The 24,166-nt window shown below is 39.7% G+C and overlaps 1 protein-coding gene across 1 annotated transcript in view; it reads right to left on the bottom strand.

Moving 5' to 3' along the window:
* The window catches only part of lrmda (leucine rich melanocyte differentiation associated), a 256,282-nt gene extending 233,411 nt beyond the window's left edge, over positions 1-22,871 (bottom strand). The window contains exons 1-2 of the mRNA XM_042501874.1: positions 22,609-22,871; positions 20,505-20,605 (exon numbers count right to left, since the gene is read on the bottom strand). Of these exons, the coding sequence (XP_042357808.1) occupies positions 20,505-20,605; positions 22,609-22,650 (143 nt within the window). The 5' untranslated portion in view covers positions 22,651-22,871. The remainder of the gene's footprint in view (positions 1-20,504; positions 20,606-22,608) is intronic.
* Positions 22,872-24,166: the final 1,295 nt, after the last annotated feature.

Here is a 24,166-nt window from a genome sequence, read left to right as displayed (position 1 = left end):
GTGATATGCCAGTCGTGGTCTTGACCGATCTTGAACTAAAAACCAGGGTCCCCTGTGTCTCAGACCAAGACATGAATGAATAAAAATGTGGTGGAGTCCATGACGAGACGAGACCTTCTTGAGACCGGTCTCCTGGGCTACAATGCTGGTACATGTTGTCAACAAAAAAAAACCCGACTACAAATGGTTTCTGTTAACTTTCAGCGTGTGGAGCTTGGTATCCAAACTAAAATTGTCACATGACCCACATTATCTAAAGGAGTACAGCGTGTGTGTGTGTGTATTCCACTTACAGCCTGTGATCATGGAACTAGGGTTACAAATGTGTAACTCGCTCCTGAAAGTGCTGATGACTTTCCTGCTTCAGTCTCTCTCTCCGTCTCTCTCTGTGCCTCTCTCGCTCTCCCTTTTTCACTCTCTCACTCTCATTCATCTTAAAATGGATTGCTCTGTCACCTGGACTAACACTTTACTGAGAGCAGCCATCAATACTTTTTGTCAAAAACTGCAGGCTGTGCCAGACATGTCATCAATCACCATTTACATAAAACAAAGAGCTTTCTATGACTGCCAGTCAGACGCAGGACTGCTCTGACTTTGCTGAAGATAAAAGGAGCTGTTTCATAGGTCCACAGAGACACTGACTGCACTACAGGCCTACATGTGTTGTCAATCTCAAACCAATTGCTATTGGTTTGCAAATAACAAGCAATAAATCAATGAACCAGAGCTATTTGATCTCATCCATGAGACTCAAGGTGAGCCTACAGCCTTATGTAACAGCTCTACATGAATAGACAGGTTAATGTGTAAATGGATGAAAATAGCACCAGTGGGAAAATCACTGTTATAATGTTAGAAATTCTCCAACGAGAGAAAGTTACATTTATAACACTCAACACAAAGGGCTAATGATAAAATGCAACTGTAACATTTAACTGCCTGACCAGCATCTGCGGCGTGTCAATGTCCACCTGTGTTTGGATGAGTGCATAAGTCAAGAGATATGAACGGCATCCACCTCACATCCATCCCCAGTAGACGAAAATAAGCCAGCGTTGATATGAAACACACACCGGCCTCTGCGGCCTGGCTCGTACATTCACAGCTTCTGACACCCAGAGGAAAGCAAGATTTCATATCATTTATTTAACAGAAGAAATATGGTAATCTTCTCTATAATTGTTCCCGCTCCAATCCATATTTTTCCAGACAAATACAGTAAGCAGACCAAAAATTCTGAGATAATCTATTCAGCCGATATGGTTTGTTATTTGGGAAATAATGTATTGCATAAGCACTAAAATCTGATTCACTATAAACTAACAAGATTTCCTCTGTTTTCTTCTCACCTAAGGTTTAGCAAAGGCGCACACATGCATGCCATGTGAGCGTGCGTGCATACATACACACACACGCACACAAAGAATTCAATTTGGAAACCATCATTGGAGCGCAGAGGAGAACTGGAAAGTCATATTGCTATAATGCTCAGATTATCAATCATTCTGACACTTTATTGGCTTTATCACTGTACATACCATTAAAATGATGTCTGGCCCAGATTGTCAGGGGGCAAACATTAAACAGGCCAGGATTAAAATGCAGATCCCAAACACCTTCCCCTCTGCTGCTGAAATTGCACAGGACTAGGCAGCTGACTTTGGATGTGCTGTCAGCGGAGACATCGCATCAACACGGAGCCGGGCTGACGAGTAGATAGATAGTGTCACACTCAGGAAATGCAGAGGCTTCCCTCTATTTATCACATGCTGTAGTCAGTCAATGCACTAAAAGAGTGATAACAAATGAGGGGAAGAAACATCTATTAATCTCCCCTTGCACTCCTAATCAGACATCATTCGCAAACTCCTTTGCACTAGAATGACATGCGGCTAGCCTACTGCTCATGAAGGAACATATTAATACCAACACTTGTACTATTAAAAGTAATTTTGGTGGCTCTGAGGCAGTGAGGAAAGCAAATATCCATATTTCAAAAGATCTTGACAGTTAAAAGGTTGTTAATGGGCATTTAAATGCTAGTGCTGCTGCCAAGCTGGCAAAGAGAGCCATAAAGCAAAAGAAATGTCTCTTCTCTCTCAAAACCTTTAATCAAAGCCATGTAAAGCAAGTACACTACTCTGCCGCCTGTGTACAGCAAAAAGAAAGGAAGTTTTCTGGAAATTCGTTTACTTCCTCCTGAGTTTCTGTAGTCAGAAAATATGTTGTTTATGCATGTTATTTTTTGTCTTTCCATAAAAACATAAGTTAAGTTAAAGGTTCAGTGTAGGATTTAGAGAGATGCATTGGCAGAAATGGTATATAATGAGAGTGTTTTCTAAAATGCATAATTACCTGAAAGTAAGAATTGGTGTGTTTTTCTTACCTTACTCTAACTGTCTAACTGAGTCATGTTTCTACAGCAGCCTAGCATGGACAAACACAACACTGGCTATTCAAGTTTTTGTATTTTAACCGTGGCCACTAAATATCGCAACCCCTCTGCATGAAGCAGCATCTGATAAACACTGATTTTTTTATGTGAAACCACTTAATTCTTTGTTTTTTCTGATAAATATTTACATTTGTTTTGCAGGGAAGAAGACCGCTGCAGATAATTCGGCTTCCAGTGAAAACCTCCAGAACATCTGGTTTTTAAGTTATCAGAGAAAAAAGTGAGCCCATATTAGGAGGTGCTGAGCTAGCAGCCTGGCTGTGACCTGCCAATCAACGTAGGAGAAACACTCATTGTAACTTGAAACTGCTCTATTCTGTGTTGTAATTATTTTAATCACATGGTCCACTTGTTTTTGAAAGGAAGAGACCTCTGCTGATAATTTGACTCTTAGTGAAAACATCCTGAACAATAAACACTAAAGGAGTCTTACTGGGTGTTAACACTTGGCCAATGGAAGGAGCTTAAGCTTGTTGCAATCTGCAATTCTTATTGCCAGATGCCACTAAATCCTACATACTGTTCCTTTAAAGGGTTATTACTTTGAATCATTCATTCGATCTGTTAAGGTCTGGGATTTTCTTCTTTATTTCTGACAGATAAGCAAAGGCCAGAAACAATCAGTTAAACGGCATGCTGTGCCTGGGAAGTGCAACTCACTGTTGTAAGCTTGTACTCTTGGTGAAAATGTGTTTTTTTCATCATTTCTACAAACAAGAGAATTGGTTCAAATCAAATATGTCGTAACTGTCACATTGTGGAGGATGTCCAGACCTTAAGTGAAAAAGTCCATTACAACAAGTCTGACATCCTACATGTAACTGTCAGCCCTCTACAGTAACCTGATTTTTTTATGGTTTCCTTGATCTTAGTGATGGACTGAAGAAAAAAAAAACTAGCCATGTATGCAATTAATATATAAGTCCAGCAATTCACCATCAACTACAAATAGGAACGGATGGTCAGAGTAATTACAGCATGTTTAGTTTTTTTAAGAGAACGAATGTAGAGGTGGCATGCATCCAGTCCACCTTGTAGAAAAGGAAAATGTCAGGGGAAATATCTATGACAGTTATGATGATTGTTTGACTTTGTTTGCTTTGTCAGTCATTTGATAAGAAGAAAGCAGCACACTTCTCACTAGCACAAGAGAGTTTTTACTGGTATTTAATAGACTGAGTGGAGTTGTAGCAGTAGGGGAAGAGCTGCAAAACTCAGACCTCTGTTCAATTTCAAGATTTCATATGTAGTTAAATTTATAGTTATGGGGCTTCATGATACATATGGTATACAGAGGTCCTGCTGAGGTTGCATTATTCATTTTCACTCCATTCCCATTTTTTTTCCAGGACAGACATTATATATCACTTTTTTTCCAGAACACAGCCTCACAGCACCTTATGTTAATCATTATGCAGGACAGATGTGTACAATATGAATTTGACCTATAAACAATTAAATCAATGTAATTTAAATCAATTTATTCCACAATGACTGCATTTCTAATAACACTGCTACTATAATGTGTGTGAAAATACCCATTGTCTCTATATGATAAGATCTATTGTTTGGATGTAAAATATTGCTTAAAGGAGCAGTGTGCAGGAATAAGTAAATCTAAAGTAGCAAAAACACAACAATTCTTAATTTCAGATTATTATACATGAAGAAAACATACTTATCATATTAAATTCACTTTTTTTCCCAATATATCCCCCTGAATCCTACACATAGGACCTTTAGTGGTTAGCAGTATTGATATGTTTTGAATAGATTGACAGAATATCTGATGTCTGGATAAGAGACATTAGGTCTGCCTATATTTTATTTCCCTGACTATGAATGTTTCCTTGTGCTCTGGATGTGCTCTGGAGGCAGGAAGCTAACGGTCAAACCCACAGGTCTCATGACTAGACACAAGATTTTTCTATCTACGTCACTTCCTCATTAGTGTCACACCCCCCCACCCCCCCCCCCCCAACTACACCCACAGCCTTCACTTCATGAAGTCAAACTCACAGCAAACAATATTTAGCTTCTAGGTTAGCTGTTACTGAATGAGCTCTTATCCACAGTATCATATCTGATCACTTCATCAGCGTTAAATAAAATGGGCAACCAATGCTAAGATAATTGTAGCATATAGTTTTGATCATATGCTCGCCTCTCTAATGAACTGTCACAGCGTGAACGCAAATGACTGCCTGCCTGTGTGAACTGTACAGACGAACAGACACGAGTCCTCCTGTACGGGGACTTTGAAGCCTGTCACAAAAGGCTTGAGACAGCACTGTTCCTCTCATTAATCTCCCAATAGAGGAAATGAATAGACTGACTGGGCTCGACATTTTTTGTTCTCTCATAAAGAGAAACACAGAAGAGCTTGGAATGAGACTCCACACATTATGAAAGCTATTATCTCCAGCTGCCAGTCTCAGTAAGAGAGAGAGAAAGCTGGTAATCCAAAACTAATAGGCAGAATGAGAGGTGCAAAAAAGTAGGGGACTGGGTCAGATCATCTCTCTCTCCTCCAATTACTGACAGACAGTTGAGAATATGAAATGAGACTGAGGAATGAGAAATATTCAGATTTTCTCTGCGTGGTATTAAACCCTGACAAAGTAAAAGAAAATTGGTGGTTTCAATTTTGACAATGTATCGAACCTGACAAGATATTAAAGTGATCTCAAAACACAGACTGTCTGTATCATTGCAAAGACAAAATAGGATGTTCTCATTTTGGGTCATAAAAAAAGACAAATTGACATTTTCAAAATGACTCCAATCCCTTCATCATTAAATTATCAGGCTAACAAGCATAGCTTGATGTTTACAGTGAGACTACACTGGCACCAATCCTCGGCCACCAAACCAGTGAAAATAGCAAGCATGACATAAAACTGCTTGATCTGCAGTCAGTCACCGCAAACAAAATCCCTTCAAATCCTTGATGACGGCAGGACACTCATCTACCACATACATCCATCGTCGGAGAGTTTACCAGAAGGTCACTGGATATAACAGACTCTCCGACATCCAGCAGGTGATTATTAACACATACGACCACAGAAAGGTAAAGAGACATATATCTTTCTGTGTTATTATGCTTTGAAAAATACACAACATTCAGTTACACTGTAAAATCTGACAAGTTGGTCACACTTAAAATAATCTTGGAAACCAATTACTTTGAGAAAGTAAAGGAAATATAATTAGAAATCTTTATTTTTGTGTACTTATTTACTTTTGACAAAGTGTTCCGTTTACTTGAAATTTAGCTGTATTTTCCTTAATTATGGGAAGTTGTTGCAACTGAATATGACAAATGAAATTACCTTTTTCTTTTTAAGTGTTAGCAACTTCAGCAAACCCCGTTAGTCTGACTTAACTTGACTGTGACAAAGAGGATTTTGCCAATAATGAAGACAGGAGATCTGTGAGTTCTCTTTTCTTAACATGTTTAAGAAAAGACAAATACTACTGACTAGTTTGCGAAGGCGGAATACAGATAAATAAATAAATAAATAAATAAATATATTAACTTAACATATATCAAAATTTACGGTTATATTTACTTAGATTTTTCAAAGCAATGGGTTTCCTTGTCAGATTTTACAGCGTCTGGGATCTTTTTATTAGTTCCTATTATTATCATTATTTGAATGACTAATATAATTCCAAGCTTTCTTTCTCCATTCGTTGAAAACAAATTTGTAGTTTTCTCTCACATAATACACAAAACCCACACACTTGCATCACCAACACCCCATGAGAAATTTGGTCATACAAGCCTGTCTTTTTTTTTAGCTTCCGGATATTCTTTTCAATTCTGGGTACCTCGAGCATCCTCCACTGGCTCTCCCACTTCAAAAACACACCTCATGAAAAAATCAGGAGGCCTGTCTGACATGTGTCCCCGTGCCCTGATGGCATGCCAACACCAAAGACCAGCATTGATTTTCTGTAACGCGGGGTCGGATTAGCCCTCTGCAGGGATTAGCTGCCTGTGCAAGGCCTCAGGGTTCGCTATAAAACTAATAATTAATTTAAACAGCCAAGCCCATGGAAGGATACACTCACTACAAGTCCCCAGCATGGGGGGGTGAGTATGAGTGACGGACTGTCTGGCAGTCCGTGAAAGGAACAGCTGTGTGTATTTATAGGCCTACTGTATATTCAACTTGGTTCTGATAATTAACTTCATAGTTGCACCTCTGTCTTGCTGTGGCCTCACATGGCCACCGCCACACATCTATAATCGTTTATGCTACATATTACGCAGACTTTCAAGCTCTTTCTACTACAATGGCTGAGATTCCCATGGCATGTCTGGGTCACCAATTCGGTCTAAGCACTTCTCCTCCATCAACAACAGTTTTGGCAGCCTAGCGCCAGACAGCCAAGAAAAAGGCAATGAAGATGTTTACCGATATCGTTTCATCACCATCACAAGCACCTGAACTGAATCAAAATTGATTTTGTGTTATGGCAGACTTTGTGTTATTATAAAGTCATATTGTTGACCAAAGATTGATATAATATCACAATGTGATGAAACTTGTGATTTACACTTCGAATATATCAATCAAGTCTGCACAAATGAAGCAGACCAATCACATATCACTTTCAACTGACAAATCGTCACGTTCAACATTGTGGCATCATTTCACCGGTTTGTCCTTCAACAAAAAGTAAAGATGCACAATCAGCCAAACAATCACACTATGAAACCAGCATCTGTCTTCTTTGTATAAGAAATATTCCTCAGTGTCATAAAGCAACACAGCAGTTTTGTGTAAAATGCAGCTCAGATTCACTTTGGTATCCAAATGCCTTGAAATGAATGTGGTGATGTTTATTGGCATTTTAATAAACTACCCAAAACAACAGGCCTAAAGCTGTATGAATGAGAATGTCTGCAGACAGATGTGTGTTTGACTTGAAGTGAAACAAAAACAATGAAAACAGTCACAAGCTGAAGCATTTCACTGCATCCCTCTGTTATCATCCCCCTTCCTCTTACCTAGCTGCCAATAAGGGTTGCCATAGTCAGAGAAGGTAAAGGGATTTCTCCTTCTCTTCCAAACACTTTGATCTGACTGACACACAAACGGCCCTCAGATCACAAGTCTGCAGACCCTGTTGGGCCTCTCTGCCTGGTCTGCTTGTACATGTACACTTGGTCCCCGTGAGGATTCCTTACCCTCCTCCCATTTCCCTTCGTCTTCCCCTTTATCCCTTCTTCTTCCTCCTCCTCTGCCTCCTCCTTCTCCTCCTCTTCCTCTGCTGTTTGGTGTTTTGAAACATCTGAGTACAGACATGTTCTGAGCTTTGGAGGACCCAGGGGCCCAAGATCCAGACAGAGGGAGAAAATAAAGAAACTCTACAGTGCCCACGGTGCAAAAGCTATCTCACCATTATCACTGGGGAGAAACTCTTAAACATCACCAAACGTCTGGACAGACAGAGGAGATCAGAAGACTGTTTGGTCTGTTGTTCACATAATCATACTGTCAGCTAATGGCGCAGTCAGCAGCTCACAGTGGAATCACTATGATTTGAGTCAATGCATTTATCCTAATGGATATACAGTGTTTTATGAGGGAAAACAGAGAATATGAATACTGCACTACACAGACTGCTGGCCCCAAAATGGAAGGGTTGTTCCTTGTAGTTTTCCAGCACAGACGTGTCAGCAGCATGGACATGAAACATGCCGTCACTGTTTCTTATCTCAATATGTCCCTGGGTGGAAAAGTGAGGCAACAGCTTACTGATGTCTTGCAGCCTGCCTGACCATTAAAACATATTTCCATGCTGATGGATGTCAGATGTAGCCTAAAAAAAAAGAGCTTGCCCTTGATTTCTGAGCTCATTCCCAACTACAGTTTTCTAAACTTATTCTTCATGCCTCACAAATGGAACAAGCAAACGTAGACTATAAACAAGTTAAAATAATAGAGGAAAGGGCAGAACACGAGTGCAAACGGGTGAGAGCACGGGGGCCGTTATCTACCGCAAATCTTCCCGTCTGACCGATATCAAGTTCTTGGGATGGCGGCTTGGAAGGACAGTCAGTGGTTTTTATAAGTGAAAGCTGTGAAAGATGTGAGTAAGTTTATCTGAAATGGAAACAGGAAATGAGTTACAGCTGTGCTGAGAATGTGGCACAGCTGTCCAGGGCCAGAGATGGTTTAAGCATTCTACAGGAGTGCAGAAGAAAAAAAAAGTGAACTCACCCCCAAAGGTTGTTGGGGGCCTGAAATTGCAGAGCAAGCAAATAAGATGGGCCGCATGCACTGCAGTTTATCACATCAAGAGGGGTAAACCATGATTAAACCTGACTCAAATGATAGAGCTTAAAAATTATTATATTAGTCCCCCGTCCTCATCGAGATGTAACGGCAAATTCTTTTAATAATCATGAGGCCTTCAAGAGCTGCTATCTCTAATAACGGCCTCCAACTTGCATTTTATGGTCATAGGATTTATTCATCAACTGACAACATTTATCATGCAGCCCTCTTAAAAAATCATCCCCTAAAATTCAAAACATGGCAAGAACTGCAATCATCCTCTAAAATCTTGGCAAGAACACCCCCATGTATCTGTCTTCACTTTTCACCCCTGGGCCTTCTAGAAAAGACTGCGAGAGATTGAAAGCCATGAAGCGACCAAAACTGCCTGGACCATACCAAAAGAAGCTCCTTTGTTCCTCTTCCAAAAACAGGCTCCAAACCTTTTTCTTTTTTCCATTTGGGATCCAGCCAAGGGAAGTTAGAAGTATGGCTGCCCCTCTCCATGCTCTGTTCTAATATGTTCCATGCCTTCCAGTTGCTTACATCATCAATCTGGGAGATGGCTAAGTGTGATGGGGTGAACATAAACAGTGCTTGAGTTATGAGCTAAAAGAGACACAGGTTGTGTCTCAAACATAAGTTGGCGCCCTCTTTGCTTTTTTTTTTTTATTAAAAAACGCTCATACAGAGAGGTCCTAATCGCTGGCGGGTATTCTGAATGACCTTGCATGTGGTATGTACTTTAAAAACCAGCGCTGCGGTGGGAGAGCATTGAAGAAAAGGAAGCAGCTTTACGATATCAAAATTCACCCGCATCAACTTCAAGCAGCGAGCTTCTTATTGACAGCTGAGTGCCAGTCCTAATCATCTCCCTTTTAATGCTTGCTTAAAAATGCACACCCTCGTGTCAAAACCTGAGCACACATTAACTTTCCCCAAATCGTCTACTTACTAAACATGTCACTACTGAATTATACATCTGACTTCTCCCCCCCTCTCGTATTTACATGGTGTTTCGGCAGAATTTGTGTAGCAGTTGTAAAGTATTTAATAAGTGTTTAAATATGTACGAGAGTCAAGATCTTAGCCGCTGCATGCACTGTACAGTCGATGTTTACGCAATATCAAAAGACTCTGCTACGCCTATCAAAATGAGTAAGACATATGGATGGTTTGTTTTTCACTTGCCAAAATAGAAAAGGGAGTGTGTCCACTTGGGCCCCATCAGGTCAAATCATAAAGATCCATCACTGGCTTTGCACTCTGCTAAAACGCTAAGGAAACATATTGTAGATTTTAAGACCCTTTTTATTCAGCCAGACTGTGTACTAAAACTAATTGGATTTCTGTCAATGGAAAAAATATATCCCTGGGACAGCTTTGAACTCAATAGCTCTGACTATCCAACTGCACATGAGGGAGTGGGACCTTGCCACATGCCAAGCACCAGGGAGGAAAATTAAATCGGTGGTCAACATAAAATATTAAAATAGCATGGTATCGAATTTTTGAAAAATGATGTCAGGGCGGCTCATTATGGCCAGCAAGGCAGTGAATTAAGCTATATTTAGTGGGTGATAATTGAAATCATAGCTGTAGTCATTACCACTGACAAGTTTCTAAATAATACCCAATAAATCCACTCTTTTTAGCAAGGTCCCCGTGACAGCTGGCAGTGCTGAAAAATATAAAGTAGAGAAACAGAATCTCTTCTCCTTTCTTTCCTCTCTCCCTTCCTCCCTGCCCCCCCAAAACTCTTCTTTCTCTCTCTCTCTTAGAGCCAATAAAATGTCAGCTTTTATTCTCCTCCTCCAAAGTGTTGGCTAGATGTCAGCAGACCCTTCTAAAGCTCTGCCACTGCAAGCTGAAGGCCTGTAAATCTCTGTGTCAGTGGCACGCCATCCGTCTTGGGATATACAATAAAAAATGTGACGCAGTCATAAAAGGAATGGCATCGCTGCCCAGTATATATAATGTGAACAAAAGGAACATAAAGATGTTCCATTCCATTCAGAATCGGAAACCACAAGATGGCCTTATATTGAAGAAGAGAGGAGGATGTGGATTGCCCTAGAAGACTGATGGCAGCTCCTGACAGTGATTAACAGATGGTTCCCCTGCCATCAGTGGACTTTTGTTGTGTTTTAACAGAGAGATAAAGATTTATACCGTGTATGTTACACTGAAGGTAAAATAATTGTACAGCCGACAGACTTGCTGCTCAACTGTACAGCTTTAGCTTATTCCTCGGTGCCATAGACCTTAACTGTTGTCCAAAAACCATTAAAAACACATCAGTAAGCCACACTTTTGCAGTGGGTAACATGTTCCGCTATTATGATTAACATGGGCACTGTAGTTTCTGATTCAATTCCACCTGCATTGTCCTGATGCTGTGAATACTTAGAGTACCAAATGTATAGTCATCAGCCATTGAAAATAGTCCCTAACAAATACACCATCAATTTCTCTTTCAGAGGTATTTAATTAAAACTACAGTGCCAAGCTATTTTAGGAAATTAGGAAGCATTTTTGAAAGATGAATAAATGTATTTGTTACCCACTTTTAAGGATTTATATCTTCAGTAGGGGAAAACGGGTTTGGACTGAGTGCCACATACACTAGCAGGGTGTTTTTTTTTGTTGTTTCTTAACAGATTTTGCATCATACTATTCTGATGAATTTGGTCCACTTTAACACATACTGAGAGAAAATGAATTTTGGTAAATATCTGCAAACACAGACAAGTTTACCAAGTTTATCTTGATTGCCTGACGCTCTCAACAACTGTCTCTCATGCAAACTGTTGTATAACTTACTGTTGCATACATGCATAATTCTGCAATGCTTTGGAAACCATCAAGAATTGTTGCGCAGTTTCACTGGATAGTTTGTTTCTATGGTAATACTTGCCACTTCCTAAATCTAGCCTGGCAGAAGGAATAAGAAAATATTTTTACTTGCATGACATATCCATGAGTGAAACCACATCAACCTTGTAAAACTAGAAAGCTGGAAGAATGTGACATATGTGTGAATACTCCACTTACCCAATTCGTTTAGCTGTCTTTGTTCTTATTAGCCCTTTTTTACACACAGATCCCCCAATAGTGCCGCAATGAGGGTCTTTCATCATGTCGCCGTTGCTTTTTTTTAACAGAAGCAAACAACGCAAGCATAATGCCGCCCCAATGCGAAAAAAGCAAAAAAGGCGCAATGGACGTGACATGTAACAGAACAGCGTCGGCCCCTATTACGTAATCTTACATACACATCCAGCAGCACTTTCTGAACAATAATCTGCGCAGAGGGTACGGAGCTCTCAGACTTCATTGTTTCTGCAATTTACGAATTGGGGAAGCCCCAATTCGTTGTTGCTGCTCTTTGTCTTTGAGTTAGCTGCTAACTGTCTTTGAGTTAGCTGCTAACTGCTGCTACCTGCTTTTTAAATCTACCGGCAGTGAATTGCACACATAAGATGTTTGAAAGAAGGCACACCCATCCCATCCTGCCAGCTGTCCCTTTTACGCTTATGTCGACTGTACTGTTACTACCACCACTGCCGGCTTAAAAGTGAGACAATTCTGTCGTCTCATTCATGGTCTTACCTTTTAAATAGAACAGCAAGGATGGTTGACTGTAGATCTAATTTAGTGCATCCAGTTCATGCATGTAGTTTAGCATACAGTTTGTGTTCAAAATGTGTTTTTTATTTATAGTCCAAATGACGCTAGATTCAAACACAAGGCCAGATGTATAGGAACAAATCAAACAGTTTAGTAGATCTTAATGCTCGGTCGAAGAGCATGTGCACCACATTTGACGACATCCATTAGAAAGTATAAAATATGCAGTTCATCTGCAAACATGTTTGGTCCTTCAGGCATTTTTTTTCTTAAAGCAAATTTGGCTTAAGACAGAAAATACAAAGCTGGACAGAGAAGACACAAAACAAAACAATGGATGTAATGAAGGCCACATTATTGCGGGTTGGTTGCAATTTGTGGAAGAGCTTTCATTCATATAGAGTTTTCCATTTTGCCAAAGAAAGAAAACAGATTTTAGCTTACTTTAATTGCATTGTTAGATTGTCTTAATTGACTTAATGCAGTGAGAGGTTTTGTGTCAAATGTCTACAATTTAACCTTTCACAGACCTATCCAAAGACATTAAAACTGACACTGACCAAACTGTCCGAAACATCTAAGTTAAATGACTTGAGTCATCAAAACCACACATATGAATTTGACAAATAGAACAAATTATTCTTTACTTCTTCTCTGAAGGACTCAGTGACTCAGGCTCTCTGTTGGAACTCTTTTAACTGTCTTCAACAGCGAGAAAAGTGTTGCTGCAATCACATCAAAGAAAATTCTCATATAACCTCAAATTGGAGAGATGGAAGAAAAAGACAAGCCATCCATTACACATAACATCCTTAGCTCTATGTCTTCCCATCACTTTTCCAGGAGTAGTGCATCATTTAAAAAACATCCTAGTGCAAATTAAAAAGGTCATTTTTTCCCCATACCACTGAATGATACAAAATTTCAATGTCCTTGATATGAATAACTTATTTCCTGCCAGACCATGTCCCTCTCATCTCTCTGATTTAAATCTCTTAGGGTTTGGAGAGCTCTGCATCCTCCTTAATTTATGAGACACAGATCAGGTTATCCTAGAATATCGGCCTAAACAGGCCTGATAGATCATATATGGAATATATTTCCTCAGCAGAACAGAGTACGCCACCACTATTACCAGACACACACACACTCGCTCCCAGTTAAGTGATTTGAGGACTTCATACTGCCAATGTTTCATCTCCTCTCCTCCTAACTGACACTTTATCTGCATACCGGCATCTCTGAAGATTGAACACTTAGGCAAGACAATGACAGGATCTCTTGCCGTTGTCACTTCTCATTCTAGGACTGGTCTAATGCCTCTTACTGGGCTTCTGCCAATAACACAACCCCTCCTCCCCTCACCATCAAAAAAAACAGAGTCTACCTAGCTCGGATAGAAAAGGAGCACTTGATGTCTGTGACACTCATTTGTCAATTAGCAGGCCCCTTCCCGTGTTGACACACAGCAACTTGAAAGACAGAGCGGTGCCAGTGACGAATTAAGAGAGACAGATGAGTGAGGCATGAGCGGCGGAGTAATACTATAATGTTCTTTAGATATGAATATAAAACGACACAGCTGACAGGCCATACAAGGTTTTATTTCATTTCTCAGTGTACCAGGCCTCCCTACTTTGTCTTCTTTGTTCTCTTTTCATCAGACTACTTACATCTCATTTTGACAGCTGGGCGACATTTAGAGCACTTTCGTTTTAAAATGCGAGTTAGCATACTTGATTTGTCATTAAAATGCAAAACGCCTGCCATCACCAACATAGCCCGGGTGAGCACATACCCCCTCAGACACACACAGACACAGACACACTCAAACTGTACATACACACACATACAGTACACACACATACACAAGCAGCTGAGGTTAATCTGCAATGCAACGTCCAACACAGACCCCCTCGTTTCTTAATGGCAGGTGCAGTCAGCAATTCTAATCTGATACACTTTTTGTCAAATACAGAGAATATCTCCTCACGGTCCGCTAGCTATCCAATCTGTGTGTGCACTAAAAAAAAATGGTGTTAATGCACAGCCTTGGCCCTATAAATGGCTTGGACTAAGCCACACAACACTATTCCAGCCAATCAGCAACAGAGGCAGCTCATGCTCTCATGCACAAGACAGGGGAATGGTCATGTATGTATACAAGAAGGCAATGGATGTGAGGACGGTAAATCTGGCACATGCTAATGCGCTGAACTCCGCAGCGAATATTAACAGTTTCTTCAGACTTGCTGACCCCACCTGTGACAACTGTGCGCATCCAAAAATTTTTAACCACAGGGCCCACGTGCAGACTGCGCATGCTTCAGTTGCAAAATGTAATGTCGTGTTCAACACTCCAGTCCAGTTGGTGGTGCATCTATCTCTAGCTGGTTTTTGCCAGAATGACACCAAACTGGATGATTCATTTGAAGCAATATTGTGCAAAGAGATCAGCCGTTACCCACATTACCCACATGTCACCAGGAGTTCTCCGCTGGTGACAATCACAAGAGTTCTCCTTGTTTTCTTTAGGTCGCCATTTTCTTTCTTAAATTCACAAGCTTTTTCTTCTGATTTTCCTGGCAGTTGGCAAATGGTGTTATGGTGCAATACCCTCCCTAATTCGATACCAACTGAAATAGAGTGGGAATCAGAACATAGTTGTGCATAAAATGTCTCAATTTTAGATGAATGGAACCACATGTGTGCCCCCTTGACTATTACAAGCCTGCAGTCTTAGAACATAAAATGCAAAAAGTAATGTATGTCCCAGCCTAAATTTATTGATTGATTTTTTTAAGCATTATTCACATAACCAACAGAATACAGGTCAACCAGTGCTACTAATAATGGAGGAGAGAGTCAAGAACCAGTGTTACAGGTTTAACTTGTGACTTTCTTTCTAATGCAACAACGGTTGCTTGAAGTGATTGTAATAAAGTTTCAGAGCATACTTATCTAGTTTGTTCAGGAGTCTTAAACTTAAGTAAATCTAGTGTGTATACAGTGAACATGCAATACAAGTCATACAGTCTTAGCAGATTTGCAAAAGATGAATTTGGTCTTGTAAGCAACTTACAAGATTTTACCACAGTGAACGAAACTTTTTTTTTTTGAACTCATAATGTGATTCCATACAACGCTAACTCAAACTACAACCACCAAAATGATCAGAGAATTGAATTGACAGCCCTCTGACATGGTCACAACAAAAACTGAATACATCAAAAATGAGTTATACTACAAGACTGTTTCATTTTAATAGTTTGCACAGCTGTTCACATTTTGGGGAACATTTAAAGCGCTATACTTCAGCAAAGTTCTGCTGTAGATTTGTTAAACAGATGAGATCAGCTGGAATGGCCAACGTTATGATCAACTATAGCAAATATCTGACAGTTGTGTTTAAAATTTTACACGCAACTTAACATTACATGTGCAGTAATCTGTATCACATGTGTTGAGAGGACAAGTGATGGGCAGATATAACTAACTAAAACAGATGAAAGTGAAATAGAGCACGCTTGACTTTCAGCTTGGGTTTAAGGTTTCACCAAAGCTGCCACTGCACAAATGTGATTTGTTTATCAAAATGCCATGTCAGATCTGAGAGGAAAGGTTGTCACTGTTCTAACAATATTAGGATTCATCCTGTGACTCACAGACATGTGTCTTCCACAAACCTCAAGTGTCCAGGACGGCAACACTGTATGTAACAGATGCAGGCACCAAAAGTGCACCCGAGTCACAGAGAGGAATCACGTTAAAGCAGCACATGCCCACCCACTGCATTGTATACACACCTGACCTGGAACAAAGTGGACGACACAATACTATCCAAGCCCGTTCTGAGACAGAAATCTCACTGTGCGGCACACTTCTCAACACATTGATGAGACAGGCTGACACTGCAGCACACAGAGGGAGAGGTGTGGGTGTGACAGCCCGCTACCATAATTTCATCCTGCCATTACCTGCCCAGCCGCTCACAGTTATGCTCGCAGAGACATGTGCACAAACACTGCATGCAAGCAAAAATGCACGAGCATACACACAAACATAAACATACACACAATAACACACTGTTAAAGGTGATGCCAGTACATTTCTTCTCATTGTGACTCATTGTCACGTTGCCGGATGAGTGTTGTCAATTGAGCTGACAGAAATAAGCATATTAGCTCCAACAGACTCTGGCAATGTCTCTCTCTCGATTTGAGTCAAGCAGCACGAACAAGTGCATGATGCTGAAGGCAGTCCACTGAGTCTCACAAACATGTGCATCTGTTTACACCTGGCTTGCTTGAGCTGACACTGAAACGGGGTCATGGTGTCAATACACAAATGTCTCTACTACATGACACCTAATGTCAGACCATAGATTCCTGAATGGTAAGGCTAGAGGAAAAATAATTACATAATACTGATATTTAATGTTTAATGTTACCTGTGATTTTGGTCAATGTCACTGTGGTTACGTCATCTTTTCTTGATATTTAACACTGCATTATAGGTAGCACGATAAGGACATCACTATCACGCAATAAATGCTTAAAAATACAGTGTTGGGTGAAAGTCTAATTAGTAATTATCTCTGGAACGTGTACCTTTACATTTTTTTTTAAGCATCATAAGCTACGTCTGTTTAACTGTGACAGTTACTAGCCAATTTGAATGGATTAAGCTAATATCTATGTATGTGTTTATTCATTAAAAAATATTCTTTTTTTTAAGTATGACAGTCATCTTGCAGGAAAGCCTGTCAATTAGAAAAGAAAATCGAATACAAAAAATATTTCTGAAAATGTTATATTAAATATATGTAGATTGATTTAAAGGGGAGATGGTCTGTGCTCATTTCCTTGAGCCAATGAAATACTGGGAGACCTGTTTATTATTACATCAGAGCACATCAAACTGCACATGCTACAAGCTCTTTATATCAAGATACTGTGTCAACATGCAGTGTTATCTGATTTTGTCCTTCCTACCAAGCTCAAAGAGCAACATATAAATACAGCGGCAGAGAAGGTTTTTCACCATTAAGCAGTGGGTCGGGGCCTCTTTCTATTAGGTGCATTCTTATGGGGATCAAAACTACTGAGGGGGTTGCTATGCATTAGTTAGCATATAACTTTATCACATGTTGAGCTGCTTATTCAATTTCACAGCTCCACCCACCCATGACCTTCCAATGTTGTCATGTGAGCACCCAAAGACACCAATTACAACAGAAAGTGAATTTAAGAGACAATAGTGGATATAGGTCTGTAATATGAGAGGTGTGTATGGTGGAACGGCTTGCAAAGCCACCCTAGCAGGTCAGTAATGTATACTTTATAGCTCTAGATAGAGATACAGTGTTCAGACATCTTGCAATGGGAGTTAACATATACTGTTTTTCCATGTGAGCCATTTAAACAGACTGTCTATTGGAGAAAAGATGAAGCGCTGTGTAACAGATCACTTTGCCCACCAGCAAACCATCAATCAATAGTCCACTGATATGAGCCCCAAATGATTCGAGTACCACTTCATTGCTTCTGCACCGCTTCTCTGCCCATACCACCCTTTGAAGTTTAGTAATGATATCTGACATCTGAGATTAGCCAAACTGAAAATTAGTAATGAATTAGTAATATCTGAGCCATAAATATTTTATTCTAAACATCAAGTCCTTAATGTGATGGGTTCAAAGGCAAGAAACATAATGGCAGCCTTGATCTCCCTGAAAGCAACACACATAAGGGCTGTTTCAGTCTGATTTCATAAAGCTGTTTGCAACACATCATTTCCTCAAAGGTAACACTAAGATGCACTTGTTCACTATCCAAGTATTTTGAACCATGCAATCTGTGTAAAGAATCAAGATAACTCAAAAGTCTGCCAATTGCTGCAAGTTAACAATGGCAGGAGCATCTTGCATGCTGTCGGCCATTTGATAACACTTATGTGGAAAAGCTTCTGTGGCATTATCTAAATGTGGGTGCTCAAACTGGCTGATTAAGTTTGAAACTTTAACTACAGCGTAATGGGGAAAAAATGCAATTCCAGTCAGTGTTTGTTGCAGAGCTTTAAGTGAAGAATATTTCTGAGCACCTGAATTTGTGGCAGGTGCGTGGGAGGGCAGCATGACTAATATAAGTGAGAACTCATGCACACCATCTCTCTTACTGCTGGTACTTTTAACCATATCCATGATGCAAACTACTGATAGCAAATACCATAAATATACCAGCACTAGGGGGCTAATTAAAAGTTTAAAAAAATAACAATAATGATTTTTACAACCTGTGTAGGGCGCAAATTTGCTAATCTTAGGATAGCAAAAGAATAACTTGCCCTACTCTCCCTAGGAGTGGCTAGTACTCCCTGTCTTCATTGGTTGGATTTGTTGGGTTTATGTAAGAGTAGTGGGATTGATTAGGATTAGGGTGAGAATATAAGGAGAAGCCAATCAGAGGCAGAGAAAGGCAAACTATTCCTTTGCGACCCTAGCATTTGCAAATTACCACGTGGGGCGCTTTCTAGTTAGGTAGAATCGATTTGTCATGCCTGAGGACAAAGCCACCACCACCTACTTCCCCATTGCTCAGCTTTCACATCAGTAAAGTTGTTTCTACCTGAAATTTATGTTGTCACTACAGTGAAGAAAAGAATGTCAATTGCAAAATCCCAAGCTCATTATGTCTACTATTTTTTATATTTGGAAGACAATATTAAGATTGACGTTCTCACCTGCGCTCCTACTTTATCCCACACGGCCGTGCATTTCAGAGCATGAGATTAGCATGCTGCTAGGATGCACAGATTTTCAGACGCAACCAGCAACACTGAGAAATCCCTTTGCAACTCTACTTGATGACTGCTACTCACGTTAAACAAAAAACTTAAATGATTTGGTACAACTGGTTTTCACATCTGGTGCAAATCGTACCCAAGTAGTATGCCACACTTGCTATGACGTTTTTCAGTAAACGGGGGCACGAAAATATGAACAGAGCCCAGGTAAAATAAACAGTGTTTACACTGATCAAACCAACTAGACTTTGGGTCAAGGTACTCAGATTCAGGCTCTGGTTCCTGATGTAAAAGCTTCCCTATTGTCAAACCATCTGACCATTATGTCTGTATGAAATTTTACTCAGTGGCCTTACGGTAGATTGTGAATAAGGTGACACTGCTGGACAGAGTCAAGAAAGGCTTTAAAAGGTAAAATTTGACCAAATTATCTTCACAACATAAAAGAGGGCAAAGTACTTGTTTCTTACCAGATCTATGCCTTTACATGCAGTTCGATTTATCTGTGTGTTCAGGTTCAACAAACCAAGTGCAGTCCTCAAACTCAACAATCCTTGTAAGAGTCTCAACACTTGCTTGTATCCGTTGTAGCACATTTACAATGACTGGAACAGTACCTTATGAAAAGGTGACCCCCAAACGAAGAAAAACTGTGTGCACACATCAATAGAGTTAATATTTACAGAATACAGTGGCCTGCTCAAAGGCACTTCAGCAGTGGGTTCATTCAGACATTTATGCATTGACCCAAAACAGATTTTTCCAGCTGCTCTGAACACTGTGTGTAAACGATGGATTTCCTAATATGACACAATATAAATCACATCACATTTCCAGCACTGCCTCCAGACAAAAACTTTCAACAAAAAAGGGCCTCTATCGAGACGGCTTTGTGGCCTGACAGTCATGAAAAGGGTTCAGAAACAAAAGCACCTCATAACCATCATCTCCTTTCTTTTACTTGCCAGATCAACTGTGCAAGTCCTGCTGGTGAAATGGCAGCCCCCTCTGAAGCAGCTGCCATGAGGTGTTCCTTCATGTCCTGACTGAGGAATCTTTTCTCCTATTTGCCCCCGAATTAGCATGTCACATTTATCGATCACGCCTTTTATCCTGCCCCAGCATGGCAGAGGCCCAGCACTAACACCCATTGAGCTCTTTGATGTCATGATGACACTCTGACCACCTACAGGCTGAGGGCACACATGCAATTCCAACTAATGTACAGATGCAGCAATAGACTGAGAGGGATACCAAAACTGACAACACATGCACCCACGTGATAACATGTTTGCAACTTTGCATCTGTCATGTACCTGAGCTGATTGAAGCTTAGATCCAGTCTTCGTGCAAACTGGCCATATGTGTCTCCGAGGAAGTCTGGGATGTACTTGCAGTCATGTCCAATGTAGGAAATCTTTAGGAATAAAAAAGGAATAAAACAGAGATTAGTGTGAGATTAGCAATACATAATGGCATCCCTGACATGAGCACAGCAAATTAATATTAGAATCCTGATAGGGGTGGGAGTCACCAGAGCCCCCCCCAATACTATATATATACATATATATACACACACCAGGTAAGTCCTGTTGCAATCAACAATCTCTTTTTCAAGGGAGGCCTGGCAAGACAGCACTATCAGAAAAAGTTACAGACAACAACCACAAAAACAATGTAAAAGAGTGTATACAGTAATGTATACGGTAAACATATGGAAATATTATAATACCAATGCACAATAACAAGTACCAACCGATTCATTCACCCTTGTTCTTATGAGAGTTTTAAAATCAGGCAGAGAGACCAGTTATCTTTGTATCAAATCCTTTTGGAGACTATTCCCAAGTGAGGGGAGCAGAGCACATAAAAGCTTTCTTTACCAACTCGGGCCGTGCACAAGGAACAGACAACAAAACTAAATCTTGAGATCTCACACTACAGCTACAGTCAAATCTCTGTTCAATCAAACTGCAAATGCATGAAGGCAGTTTACCCAGTTAGGCTTTTTAAATAAACAAATACCAGTGACTGAGGCTCTGAAAGGTCAAAGATGGTCAACCAGCCCTGAAATAAAGCTTACAGTGATGAGTGAGAGCTTAACAATTTGTAGCAAATCTCAGTGCACTCTGATATCAGGTATCTAACATATGCAAGCAATTATAATGATACTTAAAGTCATGATACAATGTCACTGCAATTTTAAATGTTTTTTGATATGCTGAATATTGTGATAACATGTTGTGATATATATTGAAATTTACTACCTGCCAATTTCAACTTAAAAAATGAAAAACTTAGTCAACATCCGTTTTTATCTATTAAGATAAAGTTGTCAGTTTGTTCACTTCCTTTTTTTTAAGCAATATATATGTAGCAGACTAAAAAAAGCAATTATTTATAATATACTGGTAGGCTCCCAAATGTTCAATCTGTATTTGCAATAATAATAATTTATTCCATTTTTTAAAAATCGACACTTAGTGTCTATGCATGGATACAATGTTACCACAAAAAACGACTCTGCTGTATTGATTTTAAATTTAAATATAATTTTGCATCAATTAAATTAGCCTACATATGCATTTCTCTGTAACTGTTGTTTTCTTTTTTTGTTGTTGTTTTTGATTATCGCTATGATTATTATGTTCACTTAAACAACTCATATTCCTATTATTACCATTTGACTGATCATCCATCATTTGAAAGCACTGTTTTCTGTCATTTCGGCTTCTGTCATCTGTCAGTCAGCTGCCAATCAGCTGTCAAATTGTAACGTTTCTGCCGCAGTGCAGAGGATTATGGGTAAGAACAGCAAGAAAAGCATGCTGGCTTGCATACTGCAGAATCCAACCAGGTGTAGTAGAAAATCCTGGTACTTTTGGCATACTGCATTTGAGATACTATGTATGTGGACATACTTTTTTGTTTGTTTGTTTTACCTTACTACATAGTATGACAGTATGTGTAGTGGAACATACGGTGAAGATAAAACAAGAAGAATAGGAAAAATAACATCAGGGGGTATTGGGGGGCCTGAATGGGCTTCTTTCTTAGCCTGAGTCCCCATAAAGTCTAGGATCGCCACTGCAAATATATGCTGTATGTGCTTTCCCATGATCATAGTATACACTGGATAATATATCAACAAACATACTAACCTACTCTGAGTAAGCTACACTTTATAACATGATACTGCTGCGACTTCAAGACATTATTCTCTCCAGAGAAGACTGTAGGAGGGACCGCAAAACTGAAAGTCATGACTGTAATGTGTCACATGACACTGGTGATGTCGAAGATACAAACAATATCCCTGTAAGATTATCACTTCACTTTTTAAACAGTCACAGACAGCAAACCGTCCGCACAAGAGGGCGTTCAAAGTCCCACAGAAACACTTTCCAGAAACAAACTTACTTGTGTCCCATTCAAAGCGACCAGCGACTCGTCATGTGCCATGACTTTCTCCTGAGGCTGACAGCTCGGTGAGCGTGTTTGGAAGATACGCTATCTGTGTTGATATCCAAAGTCTTGCTCACGTTAAGAAAACCGCTGTAGTCAACATTAAAAGGTGGTTTGTGGACGTAGCCCGCTTACTTTGGAGAGCTTCTGGCGCCTTCCAATTGACTTTACAGTTTCCGCGTGCCGTTTCTATCAGCTGACCTGCTGTTGTGCGGAAGCACGCGGACACACTGTTTGTTACAGATGTAATCTGAGTGCTGCGGTGCTGACTGTCTCCTGATAAAAGGACGGGATGAGATTTGCTCTTATGTATGAAAACCTACTGCGTTTAGTTAAAACACCTTCACATTTTAAAGAAAGTGATTTCTTTCTTTTTTTTTAAATAGAAAACTATTTTACAGGCAGATGAAAGTATCAGTGTAGTTTTTCCCACGTCATATCTTTAATGTTCTTCCTTAGGTCAGTGTGTTGAAATTATATTTAAAAAGCACTGACATAAAAGCCACTCCTTAAAACCTACACCATCATTTTTTATTTTTTTTTCTTGACTTCAAACATTGATATCTTCTAAGTAGCTGAACAGATTTTTACCTATATAACTGCTGATATTTCTTTATTTTTGTATACCTATTTTATTACATGTAGGCCCATGGTTTACATTTGTATGCCTTGCAGTTTTCCATTCAGTGGGCCTACTTAAAAACTACAATTCCCAAGAGGTGGAGCTTCTTCCACCAGGGTTGTGCACAAGACTACACTGCCAGTGATCAGAATGGGATTAGTTACTTTGACCAAAAGCTCAGAACACAGTGAAACAGTGAAAAGACGGTACAGAAATATTTTCTCCCAACTGCAAAGTGATTACAGTGTTAGTTTATATCAAGAGATAGGATCCTGGGAATATTGACCCTTAAAGAGATGACCCAGATGAAAAGCATTAATACACTTGTTAGTAGTGACTATACCAATTGCCAAGAGAAGATAAATGAAAGATAAATCATTTTTTACTAACTCTAGCGAAAGAAACTACTTGAGCTCTTGGTTTATTGTGGAATTACATCATAGCCAAATGGATAATTCAGCCATGTTTAGCATTATAACATTGACCATGTCCTGATGCATAGAAATGTTTCACCTAGTGAGTTTGTCTGTCTGTTTGTTGACAGATATTTATCAATGCAATAACATGCAAGATAAAGTCACAAAAGTAACAGATGTGTAGTTGAGCTCAAAATAAAGGCTGAGATTGAAGATGGGTGTGGTCCAAAAAAAAGGGTCCAAAAGAGGAGTAAGAAATAAGGGAGGAGCCACTGACCATCCTACTTTGTAGCCCTTGTGAGCATTTGCTCTAAGTCAGTGATCCCATTGCGCCTCTAGCTGTAAGCCTCTTCAAATTGTGTTTGAAGACAATATTTTAAATTTATATGATAAAAGAAGCTTCAGTTTTGAATAAGGAATGAGATATGTAAAACAGATAGTAAGTAATCTTACCCTTTTCCAATAGAAAGCAATA

This window comes from Plectropomus leopardus, chromosome 15 (genome assembly GCF_008729295.1).
Source record: "Plectropomus leopardus isolate mb chromosome 15, YSFRI_Pleo_2.0, whole genome shotgun sequence".
Classification (NCBI taxonomy): domain Eukaryota; kingdom Metazoa; phylum Chordata; class Actinopteri; order Perciformes; family Serranidae; genus Plectropomus; species Plectropomus leopardus.
Note: the sequence above shows the minus strand (reverse complement) of the source record. Positions and strands in the feature narration are given on the sequence as shown.